Source organism: Lycium barbarum, chromosome 12 (assembly GCF_019175385.1).
Source record: "Lycium barbarum isolate Lr01 chromosome 12, ASM1917538v2, whole genome shotgun sequence".
NCBI lineage: Eukaryota > Viridiplantae > Streptophyta > Magnoliopsida > Solanales > Solanaceae > Lycium > Lycium barbarum.
The window spans coordinates 81185524-81206736 of record NC_083348.1 but is presented as its reverse complement, the minus strand read 5'-3'; the positions used below and the strand labels follow the sequence as shown (position 1 = coordinate 81206736).

General features: G+C 33.8%; 2 protein-coding genes across 2 annotated transcripts; both read left to right on the top strand.

Annotated features, from left to right (window-relative positions):
* Nucleotides 1–2180: 2180 nt before the first annotated feature.
* On the top strand, nt 2181–11005 carry LOC132621621 (uncharacterized). Its single transcript, XM_060335958.1, has 8 exons — nt 2181–2708; nt 3721–3781; nt 4580–4818; nt 7959–8160; nt 8995–9126; nt 9237–9295; nt 9381–9475; nt 10418–11005. The coding sequence occupies exons 1-8, from the start codon at nt 2238–2240 to the stop codon at nt 10482–10484; spliced, it is 1326 nt and encodes a 441-aa protein (XP_060191941.1). The 5' UTR covers nt 2181–2237; the 3' UTR covers nt 10485–11005.
* A 5774-nt stretch (nt 11006–16779) lies between these two features.
* Nucleotides 16780–21162, top strand: LOC132621900 (nucleobase-ascorbate transporter 2). The gene is made up of 14 exons (XM_060336372.1): nt 16780–17094; nt 17212–17309; nt 17899–18075; nt 18455–18555; nt 18656–18731; nt 18855–18914; nt 19152–19336; nt 19455–19551; nt 19645–19731; nt 19920–19978; nt 20059–20150; nt 20238–20315; nt 20414–20574; nt 20668–21162. The coding sequence occupies exons 1-14, from the start codon at nt 17001–17003 to the stop codon at nt 20878–20880; spliced, it is 1578 nt and encodes a 525-aa protein (XP_060192355.1). The 5' UTR covers nt 16780–17000; the 3' UTR covers nt 20881–21162.
* The last annotated feature ends 51 nt before the right edge of the window (nt 21163–21213 follow it).

Sequence of the window (21213 nt, the reverse complement as noted above, 5' to 3'; positions counted from 1 at the left end):
GAAACTACACATGTAATATAGATTATAAACACTGAAAATTTTAAGCAATGAAAAGCAAAAACAAGAAGGATATTTGGAGAGTTGGTTGATGGCATAAATAGAACGACCCCAGAAATTTATCACCTTTTTTTTGCTTAATAATTTGCACAAAAATAAATATACCATAATTATGTATCATTATTGATTGATATTCTATTATTTCATATCTTATTTAGGTGCCCGCTTCATCATTTTTGTAACTTCCACTCAAATCTTTCTTAATGAAGTTCTCCTTAAATTTCTCTTAATTTAATGTTTTGATAATATTTAACTGATTACTTAATTATCTCCACAAATTTCGGGAAGATTTTCTGGACTCGTATAAGGCATCAATTGTTTTTTCTAATTAGTGATTGTTTTTTTTTTTTTAATTTAGATAAGATATAGCAGATTAATAAGAGAGAATGCAAAATAAAAAAAAATATAAATAGAGAAAAGCCGAAAAAGGAGATAATTTTTTAACCATTTTTCCACGGAAATATATGGCTAACTACTTCAAATTCAGAATTTGAATTAAACATTTTAGAATTTATAATCAGTTACCTAAATTTTAGGGGGTATAATCAATTTTAAATTTTTATTGCATTATAAATTCATTACAAAGATAACCCAAACTACGGGATTTTTTTTGTCTAATATTCCTTATATGATGATATTTAAATTGCACATGTTTTACCTTTTAATCCAAATTCAAATTTTTTATTTCAGTTCAAATATTTGTATTAGATTTATTTTCCCTACATAGAAAGAGAAATATAGAAAAGGAAATCAATATTTATTTATAAAATTTAGTTCATCAGAGCCATAAAAGTTGTCGATTTGATTCTATTAGTACCCTAGCTTGAAAGAAAATCTTCTTCTTAAAAGGAAGCTAAAAAAAAAACTTTGACGTGTTCCATATTTTTTACTTTTAGGAAGGATAGTCATTTGATTAGTTTAAAAAAGGTAATTGTCTTTCAATTTAATTCAAATTCTATTTTTTATTTATTTATTTTAAGTTTAAATTATTTTACATCTATATATAGTATGAACTTGGTTTAAAATTCAAAGTACCATTATATTTTTTTTCCTGCTAATTACGCTAATGTTGATTCGTTCTATTATTAATAAGAAAGGTGATAAAATCTAATTGTTGATATCCCAATTTTGTTTAGACTTATCATTTTCTATATTCCTAATAGATTACTTATGCGGAAACATTCTAAAGTGAAAATATTAAACAAATGACTTTAAATCATGATTTTTTGATACATTTTAATTTTGATATTGCATTCAATTTAATCATACGGGTGCTCTTCATATGGGCTTGAATTTATCTTAATTGCATAAAGTAATACCGGACAATATTATATCTTACCATTTAAAGGAGCATTGTTGACTATAAATTAAAATCCAAGAATATCAATTAATAATTTTCTCCAATCAATACACCAAATTAGGTGAGTTCATTTAATAATGTCAATTAATTTCTTTTTAGAATTGATACAAATAGAATTTGTTGCCAAGTGACTTGTTCATATTACGCAACTTGGCTTAATATTAAGCTAGACTGCCATCCTTTTATTATAATATAGATATTATTATTATTATTATTATTATTATTATTATTATTATTATTATTATTATTATTATTATTATTATTATTATTATTACATTAACAACTCTACTACTATGTGTTGATAATATCGTATGAGTATATTAAGTAAGCTCATTATTATTTTCATTATTATTATTAACAACTCTACTACTATGTGTTGATAATATCGTATGAGTATATTAAGTAAGCTCATTATTATTTTCATTATTATTATTAACAACTACTACTACTATGTGTTGATAATATCGTATGAGTATATTACGTGAGTTTATTATTATTATTATTATTATTAATTATTAGTATTATTATTAGTAGTAGTAGATTATTAAATTAGGTAATATTTTGAACTAAAATTAATAACTTCTTTAATAATTAATGCAAATAGAATTTGTTGTCAAGTAACTTGTTCATATTACATCACTTGGCTTAATATTAAGCTAGACTACTCTCCTTATATATATTTTAGGCGTGATGAAATTTTAATTAACGATGAAACAAAAACTATTCTGCTTTCTATTTATCCACCTGTCGGCGTAGTACATTAGAGGGAAATTTAATTCTTTAAGGCAGAGTTGAAGTCGGAAAAGTTATTTCGACCCGTATGTGTCCAACCCCTAATATTTCAAAAATTGAAAATCCCCAATTCTATCAAGTTAAAACCCTAATTGAGTTAATAATAGTAACAATGACATCACAGAAGAAGGAATCGATTGCTCTGCTGTCTATCTACGGGGACGACGAAGATGACGAAATGGAAGAAGAACACGAAGAAGAAGAAGAAGCGCAAGAATACAAATCTGAATCCCAAAACGTGGCCGTTTCAATGGAGACCGAGGAGTTCCTCCAAGATGATAACAACAACAGAATAGTCGGGTCTGATTCGGGTCGGAGTTCGACTCCTTCACCACTAATTCAATATTTGACACCTAATAATAAGGTTGGGTCTACCACTGCGACGCCGTTAATGTCCGTTACTTCTCCAATGGAGTTGAATGTGAATGTGAGTAGACGAGCTAAGCTTACTATTGTTGATTATGCTCATGATGAACTTACTATGTCTCCTGACCCTGAGGTAACTCTTTTTTACCCTCTCTTTACTATTCTATTTTTTTTTTAAGGATTTTGGATACTATTAGAGTGTTATTTTTTTTTGATTAAGCACCGGGTGTCCGGGTCTCTTTGAGCCCCGACTAATCCCGGGGGTGCACAGGCCCTCGGCAAGGAGTTTCCCGCAAGTGCACCACGGGTAATTCAGGGTTTTACCCCAGTCCAATGGCCCTCAGAAATTGTTTGCACCCAGTGGGTTTCGAACTTGAGACCTTGAAAGGGAGCACCCCAAGGCTCAAGCCAATTACCACCAGGCCAACCCCTGAGGGTTCTATTAGAGTGTTATTCATCTAATGAACTTAGAGATAATGGTCAAAAACACACCTTAAGTAACACGTTTTTGCGAGTTCCCTATATGAACTATGAGGTGTTTGCGTTTGCTACGTGAACTATCGCAAACTATTTATCAAAACATACCTTGAAACTAATGACTCAGCAGCCATGTGGACGGAATTTTTGGGCGTTTGTGTTCAAACACTTGATCTAGGTAGCTTCGAGGTGTGTTTTGATAAAATATGCATGTATTAGATTTTGTATTACTAATCCCTTGTTTGCTACACTTTTTCAACCTATGTGTAATTAATACAAGTATTTGTTATACACCCTATTTGGTATTATCCTATGTATAACTAATACATAGCAAACCACGCAATTAGCGATACCAAGACTATTAATAGTACATGCATAAGCATGGTTAAAGACTGGATTGCATGCCCTTGAAGTTCCTTAAAGCTAAAGAATGTGAACGGAATTTTTTTAAACAAATAATTGTTTTTTAGAAATTATGCAATGCATGTTATTTTTCAATACACCCACTAAACAGTCGATAAGAAATAATCCCAGCATTACTAATACATCATATTCAGTACTATTCTTATACACCCTACCAAACGATCCCTTAGAGAGTTATTCATGTAATGAACTTATGATTTAGGATTTGCTGAGAGTTCTTTTTGGCTTTTGGTGGTTGAATGTAGGAAGGAGAAATAATGGCAAGTGGAAGAGTCATGTATGGAGAGGAACTTCAAACTGTTAGTGGTATGTATGCTTTGGTTTTCAATATTCAGCTTTGTCTCGTGTGCAGTTTTATTGTTATGGCCCTTTCTTGACGTCTTAGTTGAATTGGACTAAGGGTTATGCCTAGTGTGGTTTACTTTGTTCATATGGGGATTAAATTGAAGTGTTCTCGATAGTTTTTTGAGAAACTGGTACTCTTAAGTGTTCTCGATAGTCAAATATTGTATCCAACCAATTTATATCTCTCTCCCTCCATCTCAATTTGTTTGGCTATCTTTCCTAGGGATTTACACCTCTCTATTGACAAAAACTTTTTAAAATCTAAATTTCCATTTTCCCTTATTCACACACGCTTAAAAGAATTGATATGACTTGTTGTAGACTCCACTTGGTACTAAAAGAAAAGTAAGTCTAGCAAGATTCTTTGGGACAAAAGAAATTTCCACTTGACTTGTCAAAAGTCTTATTTTTTTGTTAAATCCCATGTCCGGTCAAATAATTCGGAAATAAGTTGGGACAAGGGAGTGCTTTATAAGCTTCTCCAGAAAGATACATTTTGGTTAAAAGAAATCATTTTTAGCTGGTTAGCTTGTCAGTTTGTAAGAAGTTGGCATTTACAGTTTTTTGATCCATATATTTGATATTTATCTAAAAAATGTCTTCGTATTTATTAGGTTGATGTATATATGCCGTAAGAAGCTGGATTGGCTAATGTAACTCCAATCATCAAAGTCAAAACTAAAAAGATAGCTCTGTTGTTTCCCTTACCTTATTACTTTGGGAGTTCAAACTTAAAAGTCTTACTACTTTCTTTTTCAGTTGAATCTATAGAAAAGGCTTCACCAGCTCTTCAGGTTAGAACACCTAGCACTCAAACCCCTCCTCAGTCAGCTGAACCAACTGATCCAATCGATGATACGATGGACTTTGCTGTTAATGAAGGACATGGAGAAGATGAAGAATCTGTTATGATTCCTGCAGAAGAACAAAAAGAAGTAGATCTGTTGGAGAAATTTCTTCCTCCTCCACCAAAGGAAAAGTGCTCAGATGAATTGCAAGTAAGTGGTGCCAGTAGTATTTTTCAAACGGATACTAGAAATATGCTTATCATTAAATGTTAAATGTATATGGACTATTCTGAGGTACACTGAGTTTTTTCTAATAGACCTTTAAAGTTTATGCTGTGCATCTGCAGACTTGTTTCTCTTGTGGATGTTTAGATGATATTAGTAACTTATATGTCTCTTGCATTTTATTTTTGTGGCTTTTAAAGCAAATGTGCATCCTATGCAGCGCCTTTCTGAAGTAGTTGATGAAGGAACAATTTACATGAGGACTGGCTGACCACAAATTCTGTGCTTGCTAAATCTCTCTCTCTCTCGCCTCTCATGGACTGAATATCTCATTCTCTCTCCCTCTCACTCAGACACGCATACATACACACTATGCATAAATAGTCTATCCAGTTATGTCCCGATTTTCTTCTACTTCTTGACAAACCTGGAGTGGTCTACAATAAGCTTAATTTGAAAGTCTATTATGCTTTTTGCATTGGCAAGTTCTGGAGTTTGCAAGACAGGTAGTAGACCCTGAACAGTACATGTATTTTCCTTATACAAAAAAACAGTACATGTATCTAGTGTCGTTTAGTTATTGGCCTTAAATGGAACATTGCTGCCAGTAACAAAGTAAACCGTTATTGTACTGGCCAGCCAGAAATTGCTTCGCCATTATTATACACTAAAAAGAAACTATTTTTGAAATCTGTATGAGTTGGTTCTTGATCTAAGAACATAATGGTCTTCGATTATTGAAGCTACATATGACTGTCAGGGACATGCCTAATCATAGGAATCTTGAATCACTTTATTACTGCTTGAGACTCCTGCTTACATTCCCCTAAGTAGTCAGTGATTTTGCACTGAAAGTTGGGTTACAGAGTTGTCCAGGGAAATAAGAGATGCATGCTATGGGTGTGCATTATTCAGATTAAACCGAAAAACCGATCTGAACCAAAATCTTTGGTTTTTAGTTTGATTTCGGATGAAAAATTTAATTTGGTTTTTTCTTGGTTCGGTATATGGATTTTGAGATAAAAATTGAAAAATTTGATGAAACCTAATTACTTATATAATATATGGTTTTCCATCTTTATTTAGCATTTGATTATCCTATGTTCTTAGAAAGTTAGGTTTCACAGCTTTACTTGGGCCTGAACGCTTTCTAGGTTTTTTCTGTCTTTTTTGTTTTTTTTGTTGTTGTTGTAACTAATGGATACTAATGATTGGTTTGGAAGTATGTGAGTTTTGAGATTAAGCATTTTGATGATTTTGTTTTCTATATTCCTTTTATCATATTGAGAATTTTTAAACTGAACGCTTTTTAGGTTCTTTCCGTCTTTTTTGTAACTAATGGATACTAATGATTGGTCTTGAAGTATGTGAGTTGTGAAGGTTTCACAGCTTTACTTGGGCCTGAATGCTTTCTAGGTTTTTTCTGTCTTTTTTTTGTTGTAACTAATGGATACTAATGATTGGTTTGGAAATATGTGAGTTTTGAGATTAAGCATTTTGATGATTTTGTTTTCTATATTCCTTTATCATATTGAGAATTTTTAAACTGAACGCTTTTTAGATTCTTTCCGTCTTTTTTGTAACTAATGGATACTAATGATTGGTCTTGAAGTATGTGAGTTGTGAAATTAAGCATTCTGATGATTTTGTTTTCTATATTCCTTTACCTATTGAAAAATTTTAAACTAACTTTTTGGCTTATAAGATTTGTTTTGTTAAATGAGTTTGCTTGGTAACCATCTTTAAGTATCTCTCTTCCGTCAAAAAGTTTTTGTTTTTGTGAAAGTTGTTTTATGAAATTATCTCTTTACGCAGAAAACACGTTGTTCTCGATAAGTTTATGACCTAATCTAGTTTGTAATTACTAAAATGTTCATTCAATACATTGATGCATTATGTTCAAATTTTGATATAAATACTATTTTGCTCAATCCCATATCTATTAAAACAAAATACTGTAAATCCGAAAAACCAAACCTCTATTCAAATAACTGAACTAAAAGGAGAAACACCGATCCAGACTGAACTTATTTTGGTTTAGAGTGGATTTCATTTTTCCAAAATCGAAAACCAAACGACCAGATCCAAATAGTACAAAACCAGATTGAATCTAGAACACCCTAATACGTGCTCTAGTATCATAGAATTGTTAAGGCGTTCCTAGGCTTGCTTGTCTTTCAACAGCACGCTTGCTTCTTTCTTGACCAATATGCCTTGTGGTACATTGTCTTTTTGATAAGCCTTGTTGTCCGTTGTCTTAATTGGAAATTCATAATTTCTGGAGACACTAAAGGATGGGGAAGAAGAGATGTGTAAATTGAAATATCTGGTGCCTTCTTCTAATTTAATTTGCACATTCTTGGATGGATCACTTTGTTCAATGAGTATTTTTTTTTCTGCTTAGTTGGGGATAGGTGGATATTGTGAGAAGATTACACTTCAGTGGTTTTGCCTTTCCAAGTATATGGTTAGTCAAAGTTTAGACCAGCACTTGGTAAGAAACGATGCATGTATTAGCAGAGGCGTCCAGGTAGACTCATGCGAGTGGGATGAGGGATGATGCCTTCTTAAATATAGTTAGCTTTTCAGATAAGAGGCAGTCTAACATGTTATTGACTTGTTTAATTTCTCTGGTCAATTCTCATCTGATGGTTTAACGATGACGAAATTAAGTGTTACTCTCTAAAGAGACACTCTCTTTCCTCTCTCGTGCACCATATGCTGGGATAATAAGCAGTAAGATGGTATAACCTATTAAGGATGACAATGTCTAACACCATGCATCATTTGTGACTATGTGAACCTATAAAGGTAGGCAAGCTTGCACACTTTCTCGATGAAGTTTGTATTTCCTGTAATTTCATCTCTAGATTCTTATCTCTTCAGAAACTTACAATTGTTTGTAAGAGCTGTCTGTCTTCCGTGATATATGGTTGATTTTATTGGATTATCTTGATGTTGGATGCTCTATCTTTAACTGATAGATTCTGGTGCTTAACTTGCAAATTATGTGCTCCCAACAAATGATCCCTTATAACTTCTATAGTGACTGTTGCATAGATAATTGATTTGGCTACTTTGCTTTCAATTGTTACATACTCTTTTCTTGTCAATTTATTCTGCAGGTAAGGATTATGAGATTCATTGATCTAAAGAAGACTGGCAGAAGCTTTAATTCAGAAGTACGCAACAGAAAGGAGTATCGGAATCCAGACTTCTTGCTGCATGCGGTGACTTATCAAGATATTGACCAGATAGGATCTTGCTTTAGTAAAGACGTATTTGATCCGCATGGATATGACAAAAGCGACTTCTATGATGAAATAGGTTACTAGCAATATAATTTTCCAATTTTTCTCTATCTTTCAACTAGACATATCTACTCCTGAGTCTCAAGCATTTATAAAATCTTTGATTACTTGTTAAAAAAACATATCTACTCCTGAGTGGCAGTGGTTATGGAATGTTTAAACAGTTTTTGCTACTTCCACCGCTACATTTTTGTTAACATATTAGTTCATTCTGTGAATCTGGAACAAGTATAGGACTATGACTTTTTCTGAGTTCAATCACACCTTTTTGTGGGTAGTTCTTTTGGGGTTTAAATGCTAATACTGTCAAAACGGTTAGTTTAGGCCCCTGACAGGTAACTGTTAGAAACTCTTGTAGCAGACGATATTTAGCCATTTGCATCAAACTCAAACTTCCATCCTGATTCCTGCATGGCCCCCCCTCCCCCTAACCCAGAAGCAGACACTATAAGCGTGTTCAATCAAACAGGTGATTTTTCTCCCAGACCACAGATCCCATACTACCCCCAAACTGAAAATCCATAACTCTAATTGCTACAGGAATATAGTTTATTTTGACTGTTCTCAAGGTGATACTTGAAAATACAGAGGAATCTTATGTAAAGAATGATTACTTACTGGATCTTAAAGTGCTTGTCACAAGGTTTTCGACTAATATCATACCTTTTCCTTCCAACTTATTGTTGGGATCAAATGAAAAGGATATCTATTTGTTTTGCGGTTAAGCATTGTAATTTAGTTTGTTTTAGTGTTAAAATAATTTTCCTTGATTTTATGGATAATTTCTTGTCTTTGAAGTATATCTTGAGTCCAAAAGAAATCTTGACTGGAATACTTACTTTGTAAACAGAGGCTGATACGAGGCGTGAAATGGAGAGAAGGGAGCAAGAGCGGAAGAGGAGTCCAAAAGTTGACTTCATATCGGGAGGAACACAACCTGCAGCGATGGTTCCTACACCAAAAATCAATCTACCAATTCCAGGTTATCCACCGTTCTTCTTCAAGTCAAAAATTCTGTTGACGGGTTTCAGTTGGCTATTGTTTATAAGAGTTCCCTGCATTATTCATTTGCTCTCTGCAATTCTTTTGCAGGGATGGCTCCTGTTGCTGCCCGGGATGGTAGACAGAACAAAAAGTCGAAGTGGGATAAGGTTTTCATCTGCATAGTGTCAATTAAATTGCATTTGATTGTCGCCAATGCCTTTTGTATTGTAATCCTCAATGTTACCTTTTCAGGTGGACGGTGATCGGAGAGACCCTGTTTCTGCTGTTGGTGCACATGCAGCACTTCTATCAGCGGCTAATGCTGGTGCTGGTTACACTGCATTTGCGTAAGTTCATTACAAACTCCATTTTTATCTGTATTTCTGTATTATTCTAGAATTTTCTTTCTATCACTCGATCCCCCTCTACCCTGCTGCCTACGGGATAGGAAAGCTTTTAGATCCTTAGGGTGGCTAGCTACTTCCTAGCTTTCTAATAAAAATGAGCCTCATGTATTTACCTTCTGAAAAATAAATGATGTCGAGCCATGGTGGATTTAAAAATTCAACATGTTGTTCAAGTCCCATATTGTTTTATCTTTTACATAATTGTGAGCAATGTTTCACCATAAATTCCTCCAAGATATACCTTGTTGTAAGTCTGCAAATGTTTAAATAGGTAGAGCACCTGCTTTGACCAAGATACAAGAATACTGGAAAAGGGATATTTAGCCTCCTATGTGTCTGTAGAGTGGTGCTTATTGGTTTCTTAGGAAGTACTTCTTTAGAGATATTGGAATTGGCTTGAGCCTTGGAGTGCTCCCTTTCAAGGTCTCAAGTTCGAAACCCACTGGGTGCAAACAATTTCTGAGGGCCATTGGACTGGGTAAAGTCCTGAATTACCCGTGGTGCACTTGCGGGAAACTCCTTGCCGAGGGCCTGTGCACCCCCGGGATTAGTCGGGGCTCAAAGAGCCTCGGACACCCGGTGCTTAATCAAAAAAAAGGTAGAGCACCTGCTTTGACCAAGATACAAGAATACTGGAAAAGGGATATTTAGCCTCCTATGTGTCTGTAGAGTGGTGCTTATTGGTTTCTTAGGAAGTACTTTAGAGATATTGGAATGCTCTTCTTTTCTTTTGCTGAAATCTTATCGTTATGTAGGTTGAGGCACTTTTCCTGCCTAGCTGTTGTATCTCTTAATGTTCGTAATACTGACATTTCATTTAGCGGTTGGAGTGATGTTTCATTTAGTGGATGGTGTTGTGATGGTTCATGTTCTTTTCCACAGGCAACAAAGACGCCGGGAGGCAGAAGAGAAGCTACCTAGTGACAAGAAGTTAGATAGAAGATCTTGACTATTAGTTTGACATGTTGAATCCTGAAACTATTACAGCCACAGCACCCAAGCATAGACATGGAAGTAATGCTTCTAAATGAGATTCTGAACTCGGGATCATGATCATCACCGTGTATAGACGAGCTTTAGATCTTTCTGTATTTGTAACCTTTTCCAACACATCTTGCCCTGCACAAGTATTGGCACAGACAAAGCAGCTATATCTTCGTTATAGCTATGGTGCCTCATTTAGAAAGCCAATTTACTGGCAACACGGAAGATTCCTATCTACTGTAAAATGTATACCTTGATATACCCAATTTTTATCAGTCGATCATGGTTTCAAAGTTAGGAGTGTTACCATGAAAGTCTTGGAAGAATTTGCAATATGAAACTGGGGATAGTAAATTGTATTAGTCTTCTTTTTGCCCCGTGTGTCATAGATGCAAAGTATTAAGTCTTCTTTTAGCTGTGTACTCTTTGACTAGAGTCCTAAAAGAGCCGAATATTTTCAATATACTTTCTTTGAAAAGTTGGATACCTTGTTTTCTTTATCCAGTCAAATTTCATTATTGAGCTTTCTTGTTTAGTCATTCAACCGAAAGCAAATTCCTTTTCAAAAGGAATCCTAAAGGTCAAAAGGACCCTACCTTAGTCATGTTATGTAATGTGAACTTATAAACCTAGCTTGTATTATATTGTGAGGGGAAAGAAAAGGAAAAGGAAAATTTACGTGGTACAGCTAACCTCTAAGAGAATTTACCTATGATAACTATAAACTAATTACATATCACAGCTATACTGTGTATTTAATTATCTGTCATAGCTAATTACTATCTATTCATATAGAAGGATGAAAAAAACTACCATCAGTTATTTCATACCCACACAACTCTCTCCAACAACACCGCCTCCGCTTTCGCCTCTTCTCCTTTCTCCGGCGACTCTATAACCTGCTTCATCATCTTCTTCATCAAGTAGCTGTCTCTGGTAGAGTTTGTACAGCTAGTTTCTCCGGCGTCGAATTGCCGCTTCATCGGCAACTTTTTCACTGCGGCGATGAGTTGGAGGAGATGCTTAATTTGTATTTGAATGTGTTTACACTCTACTAACCTGATTCTGCATTTTCTTCAACTTACTGCCACCAGTGAAATTAGATTTGCTCTGAAATCGCGGTTATCAGATCTGCTCCAAAATTCCCGATATCAATGGCGGAAATTAGATCTGCTCCAAAATTCCCCTTTGATTTGAATATTTTCTGATTTATCAATAATAAAGAAATAACTCTATAAACAATATCGTTTGCATGGTTCAACATCATATAAAGTTTTCAGCAATGATACGTTCTCTAGCGAAGCGGCCCAAATACATATCCGATTATACCAAATCACAAATTTTCAGTGTATATGAAATAAATGTATCCTTTGAGTGTATTCTTCATTTTCTCAATGTATATATTATTCAACAAGATTGCAATTGTATGATCTCCGGTGAAGTTTTTGCAGATCTGTATGAATACAACGTATTTTTTTTGAGTAAATACAGTGTATTTTTAAAAGGATTTGAACGTATTCTTCATTTATTTGAGTATAAATACATTCAAATAAAAGAATTTCTGAGTGTAAATACATTCAAATACAGTCTAATACATTCAAAATGATTAGTCTTCATTAATTAAAAGGATTTCTGAGTGTAAATACATTCAATTACAGTCGAATACATTCAACTTTAAGATGTCGGTGGCCACCTTGCTGATCGGAGCTCGAATACATTTAAATACAACCAAAACAAAAGGATATTTCAATATATAAATACACTAAAATACACTGCTCCATCGTGTATTTAATTGCACTGGAATACAATCATTTTGAATACACGTGTATTCAAAAAACTTAAGGTAGCATGTATTCAAATACAGTCAAATACACGTGACATCAGATAAGGTTGGATACAACTGAACAGTGTATTCAAATACACTCATATACACGCGAATTGCCTAAATGTTGCTACGAACCATAAATAAGTAAAAAGTAACTACTATTTGTTAAGAGCTTCTAAAATGCAGTTATTTGTGTAAGTTACTGCAATCTATATCTTATGTACGCATTTCAAAATTGGGTTGAATTTCAAATGCACTCTGCATATCGATCTTTTTACATTTTAAAAATTTCTGAAATTTAATCTTGAACATCCTCGTCCAGAGTTTAATCTGACATGTAAAAGTTGACAAGTTACGAGAATAATAATCGTTATGCTACGAAAGTAATTCCTAATAAATAAACTTTATTAAATTATATGGGTTTGCATCCCTTGAGACATTCTTTTCTTTAACTTAGGTTTGTCCTTTTTGTTTGGGTGAAATTTATATTGTGTATCATGTTATTCAAGAATTTACCTTGTAGTATAGTTCAAGATACATGCTAGTATAAGAAATGTTAAAGTTGATAAGGCATGAGTATGGTTTCATTTTAAAATCTCATATTCACATCAGATTTAGAGCACCTACATCTCAGAAATAAAGCATCTCTCTACTCTTCTATCTTTCTTAAAACAAATCATTTTGGAAGTACACTATACTTGTGTTTCTATTTACTAAGTTCATCAGAGGTATTTAAATTTTCAAGCATAATTTCTATAAATTTTTAATCCACGTCCTTACTTAGGCTGTTTTTTTTTTTTTTTTTTTTAGGGGTCACATCCTAAGCCCCAATGTAAAGAGCTTTTGCATTTTTAATTGGAAAAGTGTGGAGCAATTAATGGTTTCCCATGTCACACACGCACACACTTTAAAACTTCTTTAAACTTTCCTCCACATTCTTTTTGTAGGTCATGCAGTCCTATCCGTAATGAGTACATAAATTCATAAAAGCCAAATAATGATAATATTTGTACTGGGTATGACAAATGAAAGAAAGATGCGTGTTTTATATATGAATTTCTATCTAGCTATAGTTAAATGATACTATATGTATTTCAATTTAGAGTGTATTTTCTAGATTAGATGTTAGATTTTGGATAACAGTAAATGCGATTTTACTCTGTGAAATCCAAAGAAAAGATTTTCTCTTACAAGATCTTTCTCATAGGCTCTTCATAGCCTGAGAACTAAAAATCTCATACTCTTATCATCAACTACTCTTATTCATGTCATGTGACACTATTATTATTTGGCTAATCAAATAATTATTTTATTATCATTTTTAATAGTATTTTTGAATACAATTCCATGCTGTCGGAATACACATAAGAATCCAAAAAAAAAAAAAAAACCAATTTGGCAACTACTTCGCTCTAGTCATGATTGCTTTGTATACTATACTTATTTCAATTTTTCGACTCTTATTTTATTAAATGACTTACCTCAACTCTTGTCAAAGACAAGACAAATTGAAAAAAATTGACAATCCAAGCCATGCTTTTCAACGAAATATGCGTGACGAGCACCATTAGCCTAGACCAGGCAGAACCCAAAAGATGAACTACGAATGAAGAAATACATGAGAAAAAAAATATTGATTAGTGATTGGGAGATTCAATTCTTGACTAGAGGACACATCCCTCTGCCCTTCCATCTCCTATTATAGGATTGAGAATTGTCATGAACTCTGCATCTCACTAGAGAAACTTGTGAAAGTCATGTTTATCTGATTACAAGAGAGTTCATTTTATTATAATTTTCCTAGAGTTCTTGTTTGTCAAACGCATGTTTATTTTCGAGGGGTAAAACTAAGACCTCTATGTATTTAAATAATTGTCCCAAATCAAAGTTTTAGACATTAATAGAACATACGCATCAATTTCACTTCCTAAATAAATTGGACACTGAGATAGGCATGATCTGATCAGCTCTCTCTTTCCAAACATTGTTATAAGTTACTCTACTATCATATTTTATGTAATACACTTTTTTTAATTTGTTTTAAAAAAATATCATATTTCTATATTTGAAACTATTTATCTTTTTCAACCTCATTTTATTCTTAATAACATTGCTTATTCCAACCTATCCATATAAACAAGTTGAATTTTTTTTGCGAATGTGCGAAAAATATGAAAGGACATGTGAAATTCTTATTATCACATTGTTGGTCGCAAGTACTATTGGTACTACACATATTTAGTTAGTGCATCAATGTTTATTTTATTTTTTAAACTCGAATTTTGATTATACGTACATCACCAGATAGAACTAGATGGAGGAACTAAAAGTATTTTCTTATTTGTTTTAGTCATTTTAGTCTCTATAAAACCAAACCCCACCAAGAGCCTGTTTGGATGGGCTTATGCCTATAAGCTGTTTGCAGCTTATAAGCTAAAAAAAATAAGTTGGGGTAGTCTAACTTATTTTTTTTGGCTTATAAGCTGTTTTCAGCTTATAAACTGCTTTAGATAAGCTAAGTCAAATAGGCTCAATTATTTTTTTGAGCTTATTTTAAGCACAAAATGACTTTAAGCTGGCCAGCCAAACACTCAAAAAAGTTAAAAACAACTAATAAGTAACTTATAAGCAACTTATAAGCCAATCCAAACGGGCTCCAAGCTGGCTATCTTTATGAATGTTTGTTGGACTTGGAGCAAGTAATACTATTGTGATGAGGACAGAAGAGAGGAAAATCCCCCAATTTCCGCTGTTTTTGCAGGGAAAAAGTTGAAAACTTTTGAGTCCAAAAATATTAAAAATATAATGAATTATAATCTTCCAATAGGAGTGGTAAATAGGCTCGAATATCTATGCATTTTTTTGTCTTTGTACATAAAGAGAGACGTTGAAAATTTTATAAGTGGTAAAGGCCCCTTTCACACGTTGGTCTTACTCAGACACTGTTCTATTTCTGCATAAACTAAAGAATCTTTATGATGTTCTTAGATTCTATTTTCACCAATTATTTAATCTTTGTATTGCCTTTTTCTTTTCTTTCTTAAATGCAAAGATATAGAACATTTAAGAGTGTTTTGTTTCAGGTAGTTTACATCAATAGTTTATTCACGACCATATTGCACATGAAATGCAAAATTCTTTTCCTAAATAATAGCTATATATAGACTTGTATTGACTTCTCTAATTCTAACTATTACTTAACTTGGGGTATTTTTTTTTGGTCATGAACGTTCACATACTAGATTGGACAAAATACATCTCTCTCCCTCTCACTCTCACTCTCACACACACACATTATATTTATTTATTTCAATTTCAGTTGCAACCTTTAGAACTAAGTCCTTTTGAAGTTTTTTTCCTTTTCAAACGCAGCTTTTAATAAATCTTGCAAAAAATGAAACTTCCAAAAGATATTGCATGTTTTTTTTTGGGTTCAAAAACTACATCAAAGAGACAGTTAACTATAACAATTTCAAAGAATTTCAAACTCAGTTTTCGCATAAGATGAAACAATCCCCACCTTATTAATTGCTCTAACCAGAAATGGAAAACAAAGTCCAATCTTCCTATTTATCTGCAAAAAGTTATTCGAATCTAACATACATTTCACCTGAAATAGTGATAGGAGGAACATTATATTATTTTTTGAAACTCTAATTACAAATAAAATTTAGTATTGCCATTTTCGTTCATAGCCAAAATCTTATTTCACCTATCATTAGACATCTCAATCCAAGTCAAGAAAAGAGTTAGTTGACCACGGTCCACGTAAGTCAAACATTACAAGACATCCTCGTACTTGGCTGTTGCCTGAATAGTAAGTCACTATAATTTCTACCATCTATTTCCTTTTCTATCTTATGCAACAAATTCATCTATACTGAAAGAGAAATCTCTTTGATTTTCAATTTCAATTTTTTTGTCAAAATTTTCAAAACTCCCCAGATATGTCTACTGTCAACTCTTTTTTTTTTTTTTTTTTTTTTTAAATCATGTGTTCCAGTAACAACATTTTCTAAGAAGGAGTTTAATTTAAGTTCCTATGCATCGACCGTAAAATAATATTTACACAGGTATATTAATTACTCATAAGATAGTTACTGGGTAATATGGTAAAGATAGTAGCTAATTAAGTTGTCATTTAACGTATTAAAAAATTAAGACAAAGTACAAGTCTCGAGGGGTATTAATGAAGTTTGAGTTAAAAAGATGAAAAATTAAGAGGGGTTGCAGAAAAAATTATCCCCAAGCACAAACAACAGAAAGTAACGGTAACATGAGGTGTCTTTGGAAGTTCCTTAAAGGGCATTTCCGGAAATAAACAAAAAAGTTAACGGACACTCTCACAATCACAAAGACAAAACACCACTTAACAAAAAAAAAAAAAAACTTTCAAAGAGTGGGTTGCAAGTGCTACTAATTCTTTCTTTCAATCTCCCAACATATATAAACATATACACATCACATCACATCACCTTGACTTCACTCTCTATCTTTTTCTTTCTCTCTCTCCAATCACCTTTTTTTTTTTCTTGTTTACAGCTTTTGCTTTGTTATCTCATTGATTTACTAAAAACCCCACTTTCATCATTCTTGATTCATTTTTTGGATACTCATTTGAGTTTTTAGTGGAAAAAAATAGAGTGTGTTTAAGCAATGGCAGCTCCACCTAAACCTGAAGAAATTAGTCATCCTCCAATGGACCAGCTTCAAGGTTTGGAGTATTGTATTGACTCTAATCCTTCTTGGGGTATGAAAAAGTTTCAATCTTTATGAATAAAATGAGCTTGCTTTTATCATTTCTATTGTTATTATTTGGTTTATTTGTGTGTTTTGCATGAGAAGTGAGTTTGTATGTGTGAAACAGGTGAAGCTATTGCTTTGGGATTTCAGCATTACATCTTGGCATTGGGAACTGCTGTTATGATTCCTTCATTTCTTGTTCCTTTGATGGGTGGAAATGATGTAAGCTAGTGTTGCTGATTTTTTCATGTTTTTTTTTTCCTGCCTAAGTTCATGTTTTTTCATTGATTGGAAGTTGAAAATCATTTAACAAGTCCTTCATGAAAAAAAAAATCATTTTTACAAGTTAAAAGAATCAACTGAATCATTTATGGGTATTAAATTACTTAGACTTGAATTTCAATGGACTTAGCTTGGAGTAAAAACTACTCTCTTTCTGCTCATTTTGACTTGCCCACACTCCTTAAAAAATAATAAATGAAGTGCATATTTTACTAGAATACTCATATTAATGATGTATACTTTCAATGGATTTGAGAAATGATTTGGAGAATGAGTAGTTAATGTTAAGGGTAAACCAGAAAAAGAAAATTCTCTTTCCCCTTGATATGATAAAGTGGACAAGTAAAAGTCAATTTTTTTTTAGTATAGTGGACACGTAAAAGTCAACGGCAGGAGTATATTAGTATGAATTAAGAATTCCTATTGGCTTTTGGCTATAATGATCTGGAGATATATCATGGTGGTTTTTAGTATTTTCTGATTTTGGATGTTCTCTTGTTTGACGGCATTTTTGATTCTTAAATATCAGGGTGACAAAGTGAGGGTGGTGCAGACCCTGCTTTTTATTGAAGGAATCAATACACTCCTACAGACTTTATTTGGAACTCGTTTACCTACTGTAATTGGAGGGTCATGGGCTTTTGCGGTACCGATAATATCCATAATCCATGATTCATCATTGACAAGGATTACCGATCCTCATGAAGTAAGTTCTCTGAGAATAGTAGGTGGTTTTGTTGATTAAGTGTTCAGTATGATGTATGTAGTTTATCGATCGGATTTATCACAACTGTATCCTGCTGCTGATAATAATGATGTAGTCTATGAATGATTACTTAATATGCATCCATTTCCAGCAAAATTATCTCGCAAATACCTTAATCTAGATATGTGATCCTTGTGTATTTGCACTAACATTTTCTTGGATAGCCAGCAAATATATTTAACCTCCTAAGGAACCAGGGGTTTTATGAATGACTTTGTCAAGGAGTGCAAATTTAGTGACCACTTTTGTTTTATTATAAATATTCTTCCAGAGAAACCTTACATTATTCCTTACTTTTTGCTTTTTATCCTCACTCTAGAGATTCCTAAGTACGATGAGAGCAATTCAGGGAGCATTGATAGTAGCATCAAGTGTTCAGATAATTTTGGGCTATAGTCAACTCTGGGCTATTTGTTCCAGGTGCAAATTATTATCCCCAAAGATGAACTATTTGTTCACTCATAATGTACTATTTCTCATGTTTATGGCTTCAGCATACTGACTTGCTGAATGCGTACAGATTTTTCAGCCCAGTAGGAATGGTTCCGGTAATTGCTCTGGCCGGCTTTGGTCTTTTCGACAAGGGTTTCCCGCTGGTGGGTTCAAGGATATATTACCGAAAACAAAGCTTTTGTTATATTCAATTGTATCGTGCATAATGTTGTGGCTTTGTTTGCTTACGCTGACTATTGTTTTGTGCTTGTGCAACTTTATAACAGGCTGGGGAGTGTGTGGAAATCGGTGTACCTATGTTCATTTTATTTGTAATCCTCTCTCAGGTATGTCACTTTCTTTGAGGTTTACGTCTGCATTGTTTGGTCCAAAATCTAATAGTTTCCTTCTCTCTTATGTGAGCTAACATTCATATTTTTGCCAGCAATCTTCTTTTACAAAAAGGAGAATTATTAGAAGAGAGTGCTAGTTCCAAACCTTTTTTTTTCCTGTCTTTTCTTTCATATTTGTAAATGCAAGGGCACTTCAAATGGTTGCCTGATGATCATTCATTTTTTGCACAGTATTTGAAAAACTTCCAGTTCAGGCAACTGCCAGTGATGGAACGATTTGCTCTAATTATGTCAATCACGGTTATTTGGGCTTATGCACACCTCCTAACGGCTAGTGGTGCATACAGACATCACCCAGAGGCTACCCAAAAGCACTGCCGCACTGATAGAGCAAATCTCATTTCAACTGCACCATGGTTGCTATCCAATTTTACTTATTACTTTTTAGATGAATAATGTAGCATGTATATAAATGACACATTTTAGAGGCTTAAAGATTGAAGGAATTAATCTCTTCCCCATTTTGGTATTCAGGATAAAAATCCCATATCCACTTCAGTGGGGTGCTCCTACTTTTGATGCTGGTCATGCTTTTGGAATGATGGCTGCAACACTTGTCTCCTTGATTGAGGTTTTACTACTTTTATGCTCTGAGTAGAATTGATGGATTGGTCATATTTCTGCCATTTTGTACACAGCTAAGTCTTACTCTTTTTGCCTGCAGTCAACTGGAGCATATAAAGCAGCATCTCGCTTAGCAAGTGCTACACCACCCCCAGCTCATGTTCTGAGCCGTGGCATTGGCTGGCAGGTTTGTTTGTGCAGTAATTTGTAACAAACATATTATCTTGAAAGAAATTGCATGAATCCTTAATATCTATTTTATGTCAAATTCCAATAAATAGATGTCCTGTGTCGAAAAATATTGAATCATGGAAAGCTCTATATTATGTGAAGTTCAGGGGGATTTACGGACTGATGCTGAACTTTTGATTGCAGGGTATCGGTATCCTGTTTAGTGGACTTTTTGGGACAGTTACTGGATGTACCGTTTCTATGTTAGTAACTCAACTCGTCCTATATTACTTTTACGTTCCGTGTTTTTTCTCTCGGTTTAACATATCTTTTATGGTAACAGTGAGAATGTTGGACTTCTTGGAAGTACTCGTGTGGGTAGCCGAAGAGTGATCCAAATTTCAGCTGGCTTTATGATCTTCTTCTCAATGTTAGGTGAGTGAAGCCTGCTACACCTGAAAGAATCTTTCAGCTAGTCTCGACTTGGTTCCTCATAATAATCCACTATTTTAACATTTGTAGGCAAATTTGGAGCATTATTTGCATCAATACCTTTCCCAATATTCGCTGCTGTATATTGTGTCTTGTTCGGCCTTGTTGGTGAGAATCCTTAGTAACTCCACTCCTAACAACTTCTTTCTGCATATATCTTTTTCTTTTTATGTTCCCCTACTGATATATATTTCTTTTATTTCCAGCTTCTGTGGGGTTGTCATTTCTGCAGTTCACAAACATGAACTCAATGAGAAACCTCTTCATTGTTGGCGTTTCTCTCTTCCTCGGGTTGTCTATTCCCGAGTACTTCAGGGAATACACCACTGCTGCTTTGCATGGCCCTGCTCACACTAAGGCTGGATGGGTGAGTCAAGTATATTATAGTTGAGTTTCTGAACTTGTAAATTTTCTATGAAGTCATTAATGACTGATATCTGGTTCTCTTGGGAATATGCAGTTCAATGATTTTCTCAACACTATCTTTCTGTCTTCACCAACTGTGGCTTTGATGGTTTCTGTGTTTCTGGATAACACACTGGAGTACAAGGACAGTGCAAAAGATAGGGGAATGCCCTGGTGGGTGAAGTTCAGGACATTTAAGGGGGATAGCAGAAATGAAGAGTTTTACACCCTTCCTTTTAATCTTAACCGCTTCTTTCCACCTTCATGATCGTGCTAGCGATATATCTGGAGTAAAAGGAAGGAGGTGAAAGTGAAATATGAGAAGAGTTTGATCTCATCCTAGCTCAGGGTTGACCCGTATTTTGTCTCGAAGGACAGGAGATGAAAGGAAATGAAGAACTCTATATAGAAGAAAAGCAAGCAGTTATGATGAAATCCTAGGAAGTAGACATAAGTTGACATGAATATTTATTCATTTATTTGTAGTCATAAATGTCAAGGCCTATTTTGGCATAATGAAGAGATCTTAAAAGAAAGTTTTGTTTCATTTTGTTTTGTTTCATTTATATCTTTCTCTGCTCTTTTCTTGATTACCTTATCT